Source organism: Peromyscus californicus, unplaced genomic scaffold, assembly GCF_007827085.1.
Source record: "Peromyscus californicus insignis strain IS unplaced genomic scaffold, ASM782708v3 Scaffold_12__1_contigs__length_115047231, whole genome shotgun sequence".
Lineage (NCBI taxonomy): Eukaryota > Metazoa > Chordata > Mammalia > Rodentia > Cricetidae > Peromyscus > Peromyscus californicus.
This window is the reverse complement of record NW_026294413.1, coordinates 54,549,976-54,564,032: the sequence shown is the minus strand read 5'-3', so window position 1 is coordinate 54,564,032 and position 14,057 is coordinate 54,549,976. Positions and strand designations below refer to the sequence as shown.

Below are 14,057 nucleotides of genomic sequence, written 5' to 3'. Positions count from 1 at the left end.
ACATCTCAAATGCCCATGTGACTCGGCTCCCCGATCAGGGACACCTCACAAAGCTGAGTGGAAAGGAAATTGACATTGCTTCAGGGACACCTCACAAACCTGAGTGGAAAGCAAATTGACATTGCTTGCAGAATTTTAAATGGCCACCAGAGGACGCCATTGCTTCCATTTTCCTCCAGGGAATGAGGGACTGCCCTGCATTCCTTGAACCTCCACCAAAGCCTCCTGGTTCTGCTGTGAGCAGTGTTTCCTGTTTCTTCTTAGTCACGTGAAGTCCACCCCTTTCCTGATGGCTGAGTGCGACCAGCAGACATAGGATCCCATAAGTACGACAGTTTCTAGGAAAAACACTGGCTGAACAGTGCATTAGTGTCTTCCATTCAGACGTAACCATCATGTGAGAAAAAGCATCATTGCAGTTGACGAAATTAGGGAAGCTGAAGGATTTCCCCAAGGACACCCTTACAAACGTGTCAGACTAGACTATAAACTCACTTGTTTGTAGGTCTTCTGTCCAGGGCAAAGTGTGGACGTTTATTCTAAGATGTAACTGGTTTTGACTTTTGTTTGTGTCTGTTTTGGGTTTGCTTGTTCTGAGACAGTGGTCCATGCTGCTCTTTGAACTCATGAACCTCCTGCCTCAGCTTCTTGAACGCTGAGACTGCAGGCCAGCGCCACCAAAGCCAGCAAAAATAAAACTATTGAGAAACAGCTCGGAACAGAACTCACTCTATGGAGCGGGCTGGCTTCAAACTCAGAGATCAGCGGCCTCTGCCTCCTGAGTGCTAGGATTGAAGGCGTGTGTCACAACTGACTCTGCCCTCCTACTCACCTCTTTTCCAGTCTCAGAAGCACTTCCAGGGAGAAGTGTCTTCCCGCCAAGTCCTTCCTGTTGAGCTGTTCTGGACTCAGCGTGCCTGACTTCCGCTGGGTTTAGGATGGTTTGGAGAATGGATATCATTGAGCCTGTTGAGTTTGCCCTTAGGTCTACCACCAAGAAACAGGTGACTTATTTGGCCTCGTCATTGCTGTAGCAAAATGCCTGAGACCAAATGGTGTAAAAAGAAGTTTATTAAGTTCACATTATTAAAGTAATAAATCCAAGATCAGGTAGCTCCTTTGCCCTGGCAAGGCCCCACCTTGGCTGTATTATGCGGTCAATGGCCACACGCCTATAGTAAGACAGGAAGCCAAACTGTGTGTGGTGGGGGTCACTTGCTTTTTCACGACCTCCCTCTCAGGAGCAAGCTCTAAAGACCAGTATTCACTGTTCTGAGGGCACAACCCAGTGACCTGCCACCTCTCAACAACCACCCCCCCACACACCTCTGCCACACCTCTCCCCAACCACCCACACACACACACCTCTGCCACACCTCTCCCCAGTCTCCTCACACACGGACCAATTCACATCACACCCAGAGAGCAGCAACACAGCACAGAGGTGGCTTGATGCACAAACATGGCGTGAGTTCAATCTCAGGAACTTAAAGTGTCGTGGTATGTGTGTGACCTCTCTCTCTCTCTCTCTCTCTCTCTTTCTCTCTCTCTCTCTCTCTCTCTCTCTCTCTCTCTCTCTCTCTCTCACACACACACACACACACACACACACACACACACACACACACGTGCTTTAGCTGAGACTGCATCATGTTATTTCTTTGTGGATGTCTGTGAGCCTCTGCCGTGTGGAGGGATGCTCTCTGAGGCCAGATCCCCTGGAGCTGAAGTCCCAGGCAGTTAGAAGCTGCCCATGTGTGCCGGGAACTTAACTTCAGGTCCTCTGGAAGAAGGGCAAGCACTCTTAACCACTCACTGTGCTATCTATCCAGCCCAAAATTATACTGCTTATTCCCCCTCAAACACACACACACACACACACACACACACACACACACACACAAAGTAAAAAAAGCCAATGAAATGATGGCAATTATCTTCGCCTTTTTCATTCCGCTGCCCTTCCCTCCCTCCCTTCCTCCCTCCCTCCCTTCCTCCTCCTCCTCCTCCTCCTCCTCCTCCTCCTCCTTCTTCCTCTCTCTCTCTCTCTCTCTCTCTCTCTCTCTCTCTCTCTCTCTCTCTCTGAAGAACATTGGAGGCAAGTATGGTCCTTCCTTCCTGCCTGTAATCCCAGCACTCTGGAGATGGACACAAGGGGCTCAGTTCAAAATCAGCTACGGTGAAAGTTTGAAGACAGCCTGGGTTTTATGAGATCCTGTCTCAAAACAAAAACTGAACAAACAGGAGGGAAAAAACATTTCAGTTTAAAACAATCAAAACAAAACAAAGAATGTTTTAGAAGACAGAAACTGGCCTGTGCACTGATGACCAAGTTCTGATTAAGTCACTGGTGTATGATTGCAGACAAGTCCCTTAGACAGAACCTGTCTCCCTGCTTCCAAAATGATGTCCTGAGTCTCGTATCTCAGTCTCTGTATGTACGTAGGAATCTCGCACACTTCCTGTCCACACCCGTGTGTCTTTCGGCTTGTTCTCTCTTCTCCTCTCTCCAGCTCCCTGTGGGGGAGGGGTGCCTGGATAAACACATGACCAGAATGCAAGGTGTCCTCTGTCCTAAAGCCTTGGGCACTGCTGCTGGGTGGTCTCGGGGGTCTGCCCTTCCATCCAACCCCAACGCTGGGTGGCCACTTCCCTTCCAAGCTGTCCAAACACCATGGGGCACAGCCTGTCCCACTGCTGTTTGGGAATGCCAGGCCCTGACTCAGACACAGCACCAACTCATTGCTCACAGTTTCCATACCTGCCTTGTGGGCCAAGGCTGTCCCGTCCAAAATGGAGTTTGGGAAAATATCTATTGGACCACACAGTCCTAGAACAAAGTAGCTTTCTTTTCAGACAGCCCCCATGGATTCCCTAGGTCCTGTCGACTTCAAGGCAGGTAGAACTTTCTGCGGAGCCACGCAAAGTCATTGCCCCATGTCCCCATCCCAGGTCTAAGAACCTTCTTCTCAGATGGCTATCTTCCCTCTGATGATCATTACCGTCTCTCTAGAGCAGCCAAGGCTCTGACAACTCAGTGTCATGGGAGACTCTCAGAGCAAGCGAGAGTGGCAGAGGGAAGGTATCGAGTTGCCAGGGGTAGTCAGTGCTGGGGGAAGGTCAAAGGCCCCTCCCCTAGACAAACATCCCCAATGTGTCTCCCAGGTGAGGGCCTCTGTTAAAGCTATTGAACAGATCAAGAGCGGCCACCCAGTCAGAGGACAGGGACACTTCTGCAGACACAGTCCAGCAGCTGCGGAGGAAGAGAAGGGGGGCTGGTGACCAGGGCACTATTTGCAAAAATATTCTTGGGCTTCTATTGCTTAATAAATCTTCTCCATGGCTTTTCCTGGGTGCTGAGCATGAATGAGATGAGTCATCATGAGGTTGATGTTATCTGCCCACCGAAGCTCTCCAAAGCCTGATCCCCTTGGGCCATGGAGACAGGTGTGCAGGGAAAGCTGGTGGGAACAGTCACAATCCCAGGCACTTGAGGTTCACAAAGTCTTGGGATAGAGGGAGAGGAGTCCTGGGGCAGTTGTGAGATAGGAAGCCTGGCCAGTTTCAGAGTGAGGCTAAGGGACCAGGCATGTGGGAGGTCTGGGCTCATCTAGTGAGTGTACTACACACACACACACACACACACACACACACACACACACACACACACACAACCACACTGCATCCTTTCTCCTTCACTGAACTGCTCAGCGATCTCAACTTCCACTTGTTACCGGTGGGGATCCCAGGTTCTTGCTTGAAAGCTTGTTAGAAATGAAGACACATAATGCCCACCTAGGCCTGCTGAGGAGAAATCTGCTGTTGAATAAGGCCCTGGCTTCTGAGATGGGCTGCTTTAAGGGGCCAGGGTCCTATCTCTGTCCTCTTGAGGTACCATGGCTTAGATGTCTCCTCAAAGCATCATGTTGAAAGGTCATTGCCATGGTAACAATATAGAGAGGTGGGAATCTTAGAAGAGATAAGATTCTAAAGGTTCTAGAAGTCCTCAGGAATGGGCTAACACTGTTTATGGGAAAGTAGGTTCCTGATTGGATAAGCAGGCTTGTAGCTCCCCCCCTCCCTCTTTCCTCCTTAGCTGTCTCTCAACGCCATCTGCCTTGTTATGAATTAGCAAAAGTCACAGCCGGTGAAGCTCCTAAACCTTGGGGTCTTGGGCTTTGCAGCTCTAAAACCTAAGTCTTTCCCTCTTGCTTCTGATGTATCAGACTACACACAAGAACGTTTTGGTAGAAGCAGACCCCACAACTTAGTGTTACAGGTCAGCCCCCCAAATAACAAAGGGACAAGTCTCAACGCCAATATTGCTTCGCATCCAAGAACCCTGGGAAAGTGTTCTCGGGCCCCAACCCAGGATGTGAAAAACCAGAGACCCGGCACTGTGACAGAATTTTTTTTAATGTTGAGAAAGATAGGGTCTCTGCTGAGAGAAACATCCCAACACATCCTTTCTCAGTGAGGACTGGGGACTGGAACAGAGGTCTGAAGGAGGGATACAAAAAAAGGGAAAAGAAGATAGCATTGTGAAAAGTTGTCTCCACAAAATCATCCTCTGCCCTCCACACACGCCCTCACAACAAGGACTGAAAAGGCGTGGTGAGTGTATCATGTGTCTCTAGGGGATGCCGTTTTCACGGCATCCTCTAGAGAATGGAAAGAAGGGAGAGTGAGGAGAGAAAGGAACATCTATCTCAGTGATGGCGGGGGTGGGGTCTGGGCATTTCTCAGGCAGTGGGTGGCAGCCTCCATCCCCTCCTGCTTTGATATGGATCAGCTGAGAGTGCTTCCTCATGACTTGTCTCGGTCCTCTCCCCCAGGATTCCGTCTCTCCCTTCTTTTTCCCTTTTTGTTTCTCTGAATGAGCAAAGGGGCTCCCCAGAAAACACCACATCCCAATGTACGTGCAGAAAACTGAATCCGGAAGGTCTCGAAAGGTATTTTAAGAGGAAAACATACACTGTGAAACGGCATCCCCTAGAGACACATGATACACTCACCACGCCTTTTCAGTCCTTGTTGTGAGGGCGTGTGTGGAGGGCAGAGGACGATTTTGTGGAGACGATTCTCTCCTTCCACCTTTTCGTAGGTTCCAGGTTCTCGGGTCACCAGGCTTGCACAACAAATCGCTTTACCTACTGAGCCATCTTGCTGGGCAATATTCATCAAGCTTTAGGAAAAAAATTCATCCTGTGTTTTATGATAGTTTAACTTGGGGCTCTGCAGATGAGGAAGGGCATTGCTCAGGGCTGGCAAATTCCTGTCAACCAGGATCAAGTCCGTGGTCCCAAACTAACTCTCACAAACGAAGCCACTAGACTCCCTGGCCTAAAGTCAGCTCAGATGCCAGCACCACACAAGCAGGGTCACAGCCAGAGGTATCCTAAGTCTGCAGGACTGGTGCCCTGCCTCTCCCCTTCTTGCCCATGCAAACCGCTATAAAGATCTGGCTTCCTCTGCACCCTTTCTGCCTCTTGCCTAGCCCTGGCACCTCTCCCATGACCCTGCATGGTGCTGTTTCCCGAGCCTAAGGATCTGAGTATGCAAATGTTTTTCCTCATAACAGTCATTTCTGTGGCTGTGTGTCTTCATACGCTTACTAAAAATGATCACATGCACAGGACAGCTCTGGGAGTGCCTCCTGCAGTGCAAGGTGGAACTGGATGCTGCTGGGGGTGGATGGGGGGGTGGAAAGAGGGACAGAACGAAGGTGAGGGAAAGCGTTTAGCTGGGGCTTCATGAGACGCCATACCTGGTTATATTTTATAGTCACTTCAAACCTGAAGTTTTGTCCTAGGAACACAAGAAGTTGATGGTTCCGGTGTGCCTTCTATCTCTAGCATCTAATGAGATCATTTCTAAACTGTTCAGTGGATTCGTGGATTTAATATGGCTAAAGGCTGAAAGGTAACGAGTAAAGGCAGTTCCAATAAAAGGCTAGCACTGTGCATCCAGATATATGCTTCAAATTAAAAAAAGAAAAAAAGGGGGAAAAAAAACCCTCAAAGGTCGTATCAATCTAGGAAACTGTACAGATGGATTATCCTAAATTTGGAAGTAAGAAGTTCCAACTGGATCTCTGCAGGCCACAGGTCATTTCTTCGGCTTCTAGTGGCTACTATAGTCCTTGACCAAGGACTTTGCTCATCACCGAATCTAACTACGGCCAGGAGACTCTCTCATCCCATTGCTTTACCCTTGCTTCAGGCGGCCTGGACTCTTTTCTGACTGCCAGCCCTACCCACTTCCTCGTCTATCCCCCACACAATCTTCCCCCTTCAAGTCTAGCTCGATACCAACTTTAATTCAACCTGCAGCCCGTCTCCTGTCATCTGCCGAGAATATTCACAGGTTAAGGGACCCATAGATGGACATCTGTGGGTGCCCATTGTTCTGCCTCCCACAGTCTCCTGTGGCTTCTCTGTTGCCCTTGGTCATTCTCACTCAGTTTAAGCTGCACAAACACCACAAGGAGATGAAGCCCACTTCTCTTCCGGTGACTTGCCTTCAGACACAATGGAGAATTCTACCAGCCAGTGAGATGATGCCCCATAGTAACAGAGGTTAGACATTCAGACAGTGAGTCTTTATTAAACGCTTGTTGTATGCCAAGAACAGTGATGATACAAGCAGGAGGAACCAGTTTCTTCTCAGGGAGCAGATATCTAATGAATGAAAGGAACTGCCTGGAGAACCCAGGGACAAAGCCTGAAGGGAAGGGAGCAGTATGATGAGATGAGAGATGAGGGCATCTGAACCCCAGGGAGACCATGGCACAGGAGGAGAGCTCACTTCAATTCCACTCCCAAGTTTTAAATTAATATTTTTAAAAAGATTCTTTTGGCTTTATATTTTCGTGTGCAAATAGATGCCATATGTGGAGTTACAGGTGGTTGTAAAGTACCCGGTGTGGGTGACAGGAACCAAACGTAGGTCTTCTAGAAGTGTAAGTACTCTTAACCACTGAGCATCTCTCCAGCCCCTAGGTTTGTAGTTTTTAAAAAGTATCCCTGTGTGTGTGTGTGTGTGTGTGTGTGTGTGTGTGTGTGTGTACATATGGCATGCATTTAAGTGCCTGCAGATCCAGAAGCAGGTATCAGAATCTCAGGAACTGGATTACAGACAGGTGTAAAGCCAACTGATGTGAGTCCTGGGAACTGAGCACAGGTCTTAGTAAGAGCAGCAAGCACTCTTGCCCACTGAGACATCTCTCCAACACCAGGTTTGTCATTTTTAAAAACTATGAATGAGTACAAAGAAATCGACCCTGTTAGACTCTCCCCCTTTTCCTTCTCTCAGCCTGCCTCCATGTCACTGAGCAGGCACAACTGTCCTACTGAATACATATCCACTCTGTTATCTATGTTTGGATATGAATTAGATGGGTCACTTGTAGCTACTTTTTTATATACACGATTGATTCTCTGTGACCAGACTAAAAACAGGTTCCCAGGACAGGACATTGTGTGTTTATGAATTTCCAAGGCAAAAACTGAATTAACTGTGTTGAAGGAGATGTTCATTTTTAGTGTAAAGAGATACTGTCAAGTTGCCAACCAAATATGCAAATCAGTTTATTCTCTATCCACAGTAGTTCTTCACAGTCTGGATGGCACTTTAACAAAATCTTTCCCAGTCCAATGAATAGAAAGGAGTATATCAATGTGGCTTTGATATGCATTTCTTCTTTTTTTATTTGTTTTTGGTTTCTTTGTGAGACAGGGTTTCTTTGTGTAACTCTGACTATCCTGGAACTCACTCTGTAGACCAGGCTGGCCTCAAACTCACAGAGAGCCACCTGCCTCTGCCTCCCTGAGTGCTGGGATTAAAGGCACGTGCCACCACCGCCCAGCTCTTCTTCCTTTATAAAAAAGGTTTTTACTTTAAAAAAATTTCTGTGCATGTTTGCATATCCATGTGTATGTGCATGCAGGTGCCTGCAGAGATCAGAAGCATCAGCGGCCCTGAAGCTGGTGTTAGAGGCAATTTACAACTGCCTGCCGCAGTGCTGGGAATTGAACTGGAGTCCTCTGCAAGAGCAATAAATGCGCTTAACCACTGAGCCATCTCTCTAGCTCCTTGATTTGCATTTTTTAAATGAGCATGATTAAAACAATTTCCCCACGTGCCTATTTCTGCTTACATCTTTGAGCCATCTGGGATTTATTTTGAGACTAGAACTTTATACTGTCTCATCCAGGAAGACCTGTGCCTGGCTGTATTGACATCCATCCTCAGCCGTCAAGTGCAAATTCAAAACTAAAGCTAAAATAAAACAACACTGGACTTATGGTAATGGCTGAACTAAACTCAGTGACATCAAATGCTGATGAGGATGCAGAGAAACCGACCCTCATTGCTGTGGACACAGTGGCACACACACTAGAGGACACTAGGAGAGCTGGACTGCTGTTCTGCACCTCCTCTATCAGCTGTTTTTTCTGAACTGTGACCAAATATCCAACAGAAGTAATCAGGGGGAAAGGTTTGCTTTGGTTCACAGTTTGAGGGTATAGTGTGTCACAGTGGGAGGAGCCGGAAGCTGTTTGTTCACATCTCAGTCAGCCAGGAGACACAGCTCGCTCTCTCCTCTTTCCCCCGTTCCTATTCTGTCTTGACCCACAGAAATGGAACTGCACACATCCACGGTAAACATCTACCCCTCCCTCACCCCAGTTTACCCTCTGGAAACACCCTCACAGGCACCCCCAAAGGCGAGCCTCACTAATGCCCTGGTCAGGTGGGTGATCCAAAGGAACGATAGAATCACACCTCATGGCTCAGAGCTGCACTCAGGCAGAGAAAGGAGACTTCCTGCGTTAGGTTTCTGTCACTACAACCAAATACCAAAACACCGACTAGTTAGGCAAATAGACGGTTGCTTTAGTTTATGAGTCTAGAGGTTCAAGTTCCAGATTTGGGGGCCTCAGATGAAGATAGCATTGTTCCAAACCACGTGACATTTAAGTGCCATACATAGGGAGCCTGGGCTTGAGTGTTCATTTTTTTCAGGTTTGTGTGTGTGTGTGTGTGTGGGGGGGGTGTTTGTTTGTTTGTTTTGTTTTTTGAGGTGTGTCGGGGGCGGTGGTGGTGGTGGTGGTGGTGGTGGTGGTGGTGGTGGTGGTTGCTATTATTGTTGTTGTTTAAGATAGAGTCTCATTATGTAGCCCTGGCTGGCCTGCAACTCACAGAGACCTGCTTGTCTCTGCCTCCCTTCGCTGAGATTAAAGGCATGCGCTGCCCACACCCGACTTGAGTGTTTATTTCTTAAGAATATTCTTTCTTGGCATCACAGTAGGTACTTGGTCAACTCAGTAAATGTGACATTGCCATACTACTGTGACCTTCCATATTAGGTTTTTTTGCTGGTTGCCCAGGTGTGTCCAGCCGGGAATCCAGCGTGGGGCCAGCGTGTTCCTGCAGCCAGACCTACGACAGCCTTAAACTCAGTAGACCTGGCTCTGCTGTCAATTTCTCTTGTTATTTACACAGTTAGGGTAGGTGATAGAGACCTGCTTGCTCAGCTCTGTGGGTTAGGGCGCTTTGACAGTCTCTGAGAGCTACACTCAGGTCTTCCACATCGCGATTAGAGTAAGGATTTGGGGTTTGTAGCCAGCCTGCGGAAATGGCTTGAGCAGTCTGTGGTGAGAGGGGAACCAGGGAAGTCTAAAGGAACAGCAAGGAAGGACTCTGGAGCCTACGGGGCGCAGGACTGGCTTCTTCATGGTCACCTGGAGCCCGCGGCAGCCAATCGGGGCGCAGCCGTGTCCCCGCGGCCAATGGGCAGGTGGCGCGGCGCTCCCCGCGGCTATAAGTGCGCGCGGCCGGAGGACCGCAAAAGCGGCGCGCAGCGGAGGCGGGATGCTCAGGGCGGCCGAGCCCCGAGAGGCGCCAGCGGAGGCGGGTGGTCGCAGTCCCTGGGCAGCGCCACCCTCGCAGTCCAAGCGGCTCACCTCCTTCCTCATCCAGGACATCCTGCGGGACCGCGCGGAGCGGCGCGGGGGACACGCGGGCAGTCCACAGCACCAGCGCCAGCCAGACCCGAGGAGGGACCCTGCGCCAGAGCCTGAGGAAGCAGGAGGTCACGTCGTAGCTCTGGGGGGCCCGCCAAGTATCCGACCCAGCCCCGCGGAGACACCAGCTGAACCCGAGACAGGTAAGCGGAATAGACCTGGAGGCGGGCGCGCTGCGCTGGAGAGGACCGCTCCAAGGCTGGTGGCCCCGAGCTCTGGATGCAGGCATGCGGGGCCCATGGCCACGGGAAGGACTTCACCGTCCTCGGCACCGAGCCACCTTGGGCATCAACCTTGAGGGACACTAACAACTTTGCCATCAGTTTGACTCATTTCCAGTAACTCCAGCCAGTTACCACTGGCGACTAGAACTAACGAAAAATAAAATTAATCCATTAATATTCATAAATCAAGCCCACTCCCAGGCTCCCTTTGTATCTCCATGCCACGAGCCATAAAATTATGGATGTCCCTTTAGGTCTTTAGAATAGCATCATGTCGGCTTTTGTCCCCTACCCCTTAGCCTCGCCCATTACTTCTCATGCTGGTACCTAAGCCACAGTAACAGAAAGGGGTTGGGACAGAGATGAGCTGGCCACCAACCCAGGCCTTCTGGCTCATCCCCACAAGCCTTAGTCACCTACTTAAATGTCCCCGTGATGCCTCAGTTTCCGTGTTCAAGTCTCCCACCTCTCTTTGCTACCCACATCCAGGATCCCGGTTTCCTTGACATGGGACAACATGGCAGAAAGTTTAACTGTAAAACACTAAGCCCTAAGCTTAGTTCACACTGATTATTAGAAAGGAATACATAGTATAAAAACCTACTCACTTCTCTTTCGGGGTAGTTCCTTAGTCAGGCGAAAAAAATAAATGAAATGTATCCAAGATGACAGTGGGCTGTTTGTTCTCTGGCCCAAAGCAGAAAGGTGGCTTGAATTCTGGGCTAACATGTAACTTTTTCCCCTCTCTCCTCCTCTGCTCTTCTCCAGATGGGCACTTTGAGACTTATCTGTTGGACTGTGAACACACTTCAGGCGACTTATCAAGCACCCCCCAAGTCCCCAAGCAGCCTCAGAAGCGCTCCAGGGCTGCCTTCTCTCACACTCAGGTGATTGAGTTGGAGAGGAAGTTCAGCCATCAAAAGTATCTGTCTGCCCCTGAAAGGGCTCACCTGGCCAAGAACCTCAAACTCACCGAAACCCAAGTGAAAATATGGTTCCAGAATAGACGCTATAAGACTAAGCGAAAGCAGCTGTCCGAAGACCTGGGAGTCTTAGAGAAGAGCTCACCTTTGTCTTTGCCAGCCCTGAAAGAAGACAGCCTGTCCGGTACCCGCATTGGTCTCCATGTACACCAGTTACCCCTACTACCCGTACCTTTATTGTCTGGGCAGCTGGCGTCCAACTTTCTGGTAACAACAGTTCAGATGACAGCTGCGTAGATCAGAAACTGCCTTCCCTGGGGGTCTCTGGGAAAAAAGCCAGAATGGCTGAGGTCAAGGAGTCGGAGCAAGAGGTGTGCAGACTCCAACGGTTGGGGGTTCCCAGGGAATATTCCAATTCTTCTCTGGTGGGCCAGTGGAAGATCTGGAGCAGTGGCTATTTTTAGTATCTAGTCACGGTTCCAAGTGTTCTGTAGGTCACTGCTCTCTGCTCCCTGTTTGGAGAGGGTCAGACAAGTTCATCTGTTTCTAGAACTTAGCGTGACTTTGGATGCAATGGTTACATGGTTCCTAGGAATTCTGTTGCTGCAACTCCACTAGTCTCCCATAACTGAGTATCATGAAAGGGTCAAACAAAGGCAAGAAGGACCCTTTAGCTGAGGATGTCCTCTTGAATTAAACTTGGGTTAAAAAGTCTCTTGTTGACCTTGGACAGTGGCCAGGGTTTCTCTCTGCCCTTGTAAAAGTGAGGGTAAATGGAAGATTTGAAGAAGAGAAAACAGACCTTAGCGATTGAGGCAGGTTGGCATGGGACATAAAGCAGGTGGGAAGTGGAATTTTTAACCTCTTACCCATTTTGCAGTGGTACATAATTCAAGGATTTACAGGGCCGCTTGAGAGGGGCAGGGTGCACACAGTGTGGGGTTTAAGACAAGCTGTGTAAACAGTTTGCCTGTAGGGGTGGCCTCAAAACAGGCTCTTCCTGTCCCAAACAAGGGCCTGGAGGGTTTCCACACTCCAGGTGAGGGCCTCAGTTGGGACTGAGGGAAGAAAAGGCCTCTGCCCACCCTTCCTGCCTTCATGAGGAACTTAAGAGCCAGGAGCTTTCAGGTCTGAATTCACACTTCCTTATGAAAGAGGTGCCATCATTTTATAACAAAGAACCTTCCTTTCTTTTATTTTATTTTATTTGTTCTTTCCTACAGGACATCTCAGTTCTCAGTTCAGGCTTTTTATCTATGCATGCTTATCTTATTTAGCTTAAGATCTGCTCCCCCTACTCTCAAGTTTTATCTTCTTTTGGTTTAAAACAAACAAACAAAACCCTAACTTCAGACAGATTATAAATTGGCCTAAAGACATAATTAAAAAAAAAACAACTAGCAATTCTTGTTTCTTCCCTTTAAAAATACTCAGCATCAAATCTTTATTTAAAGACACAGAGTTGAAGATCACTACAGCTTTCACAGGACTTTCTGCAGGCTATCAGTCCAAAGGCTTCAGCCTTGGGGTCCTGGGGATCTCCATAGGCAGGGGAGGTTAAGTGTTGTCTGGTTTTCATGCAGAAGGAGAAACAGTGCAAAAGAAAGGGCAGGTACTACTGAGGGGTCTAGGGGAGATGGAGAGGTCCTGGGCAGGGCGGGGCTGTCGGCCCAGGCCAACTAGCAAGCCGGGGGCTGAAAGCTCTGCAGGAAGATGCTCTAAGGAAAGGGGAACTGTATTCCAAAGGCAACATCCTTGCGGCTTCCATCCACAGGCAATCCGTGTAAAGGCTCTGGAGACCTGTGTTCAGTGACTCACCTAAAATGGTAACAGAGTAAAAAAGAGAAATGTTTGCCCTTCCAGTCCCACCCTGTTATCTCAGGTAACCGGCTAGATGGGAGCTATGGGAGGTGGGGCACAACTGTTACAAATGAGGCTTTCTGGGGCCAGGAAATCCCTTTATCCCACCACTCGATTCCGGGCCGTGAGCAATCTTTTAATTTCCTCCTTTTAAATGGGCCAATTTACTGCTGGTGGCAAAACTGCCAGAGAGAGCTGATAGAAAGTTGGCCGCTGGCACCCCATTTTTTTCCACAGCCCAGGCCCCATGTTGAAGTACTGTGAGCTGCACTTGCCGCTGATCCCTGTGGCCGCACTAGACTGCACCAAGGGCAGAAGAGTTCAGCTCACTTCTCCTTCCTACCCGCCTTTTTAAAGTCGACAGTGAGTGCCGACTTTCTCTCTGCTCCCACTCTGAATTGAATCCTCTTCAGCATGTACTTCCCCTAGGATTAAATTACTATGGTGCACAGTGTGTGGCCAAAAAAAAAAAAAAAAAGAAAGAAAAAGAAAGGCTTGTGTTTAAAATCATTTTAACTCCATTTTGCTTTCTCCCCACTGGAAGTAGTCATTCACCCACACCTGAATTGTTGGGAAATACTTGGCACGTCATCTGCTGTCTCGAACATCTGAATGGGATGGTGCCTTGGACCATATCACCATGGTGATCCATCTCTGTCCTGTTTCATGAGTCGGTTAGCAAACCCCACTCGGACCTGTAACATAAAAAGTTTGTGACCTGAAGTTTGGTAAAGCACTCTAATCAAACTTTATTTTTCTATGTATTTTTTGGCAACATGTGAGTGTTTTTAAAATAAAGCCTCTGGGTTTTCATTAGACACCTGTGTGTGGTCTTCAGATTCTTACTAACTGGTTTCTTCTTAGTGCGTTTTCCCAGGGGCCATGTTCTCACAGCTCCTTTGGCTGGCCTGACAAGCCCACGGGCCACCAAATTGACCCAAGTGGCAATACAGCACGTAGCCAATGAGGGCCGTTCTTTCAGCAGTGGCTTCTCCTCCCATCCTGTTAAATGAAGGGGAGGG

The 14,057-nt window shown here is 48.8% G+C and overlaps 1 protein-coding gene across 1 annotated transcript; it reads left to right on the top strand.

The window, feature by feature from the left end:
* The first annotated feature begins 9,239 nt into the window (after positions 1-9,239).
* Nkx3-1 (NK3 homeobox 1) lies at positions 9,240-13,727 on the top strand. Its single transcript, XM_052732862.1, is given in 3 exon segments — positions 9,240-10,171; positions 11,021-11,364; positions 11,366-13,727. Coding segments are annotated over 3 exon segments (858 nt in total). The 5' UTR covers positions 9,240-9,738; the 3' UTR covers positions 11,447-13,727.
* Positions 13,728-14,057: the final 330 nt, after the last annotated feature.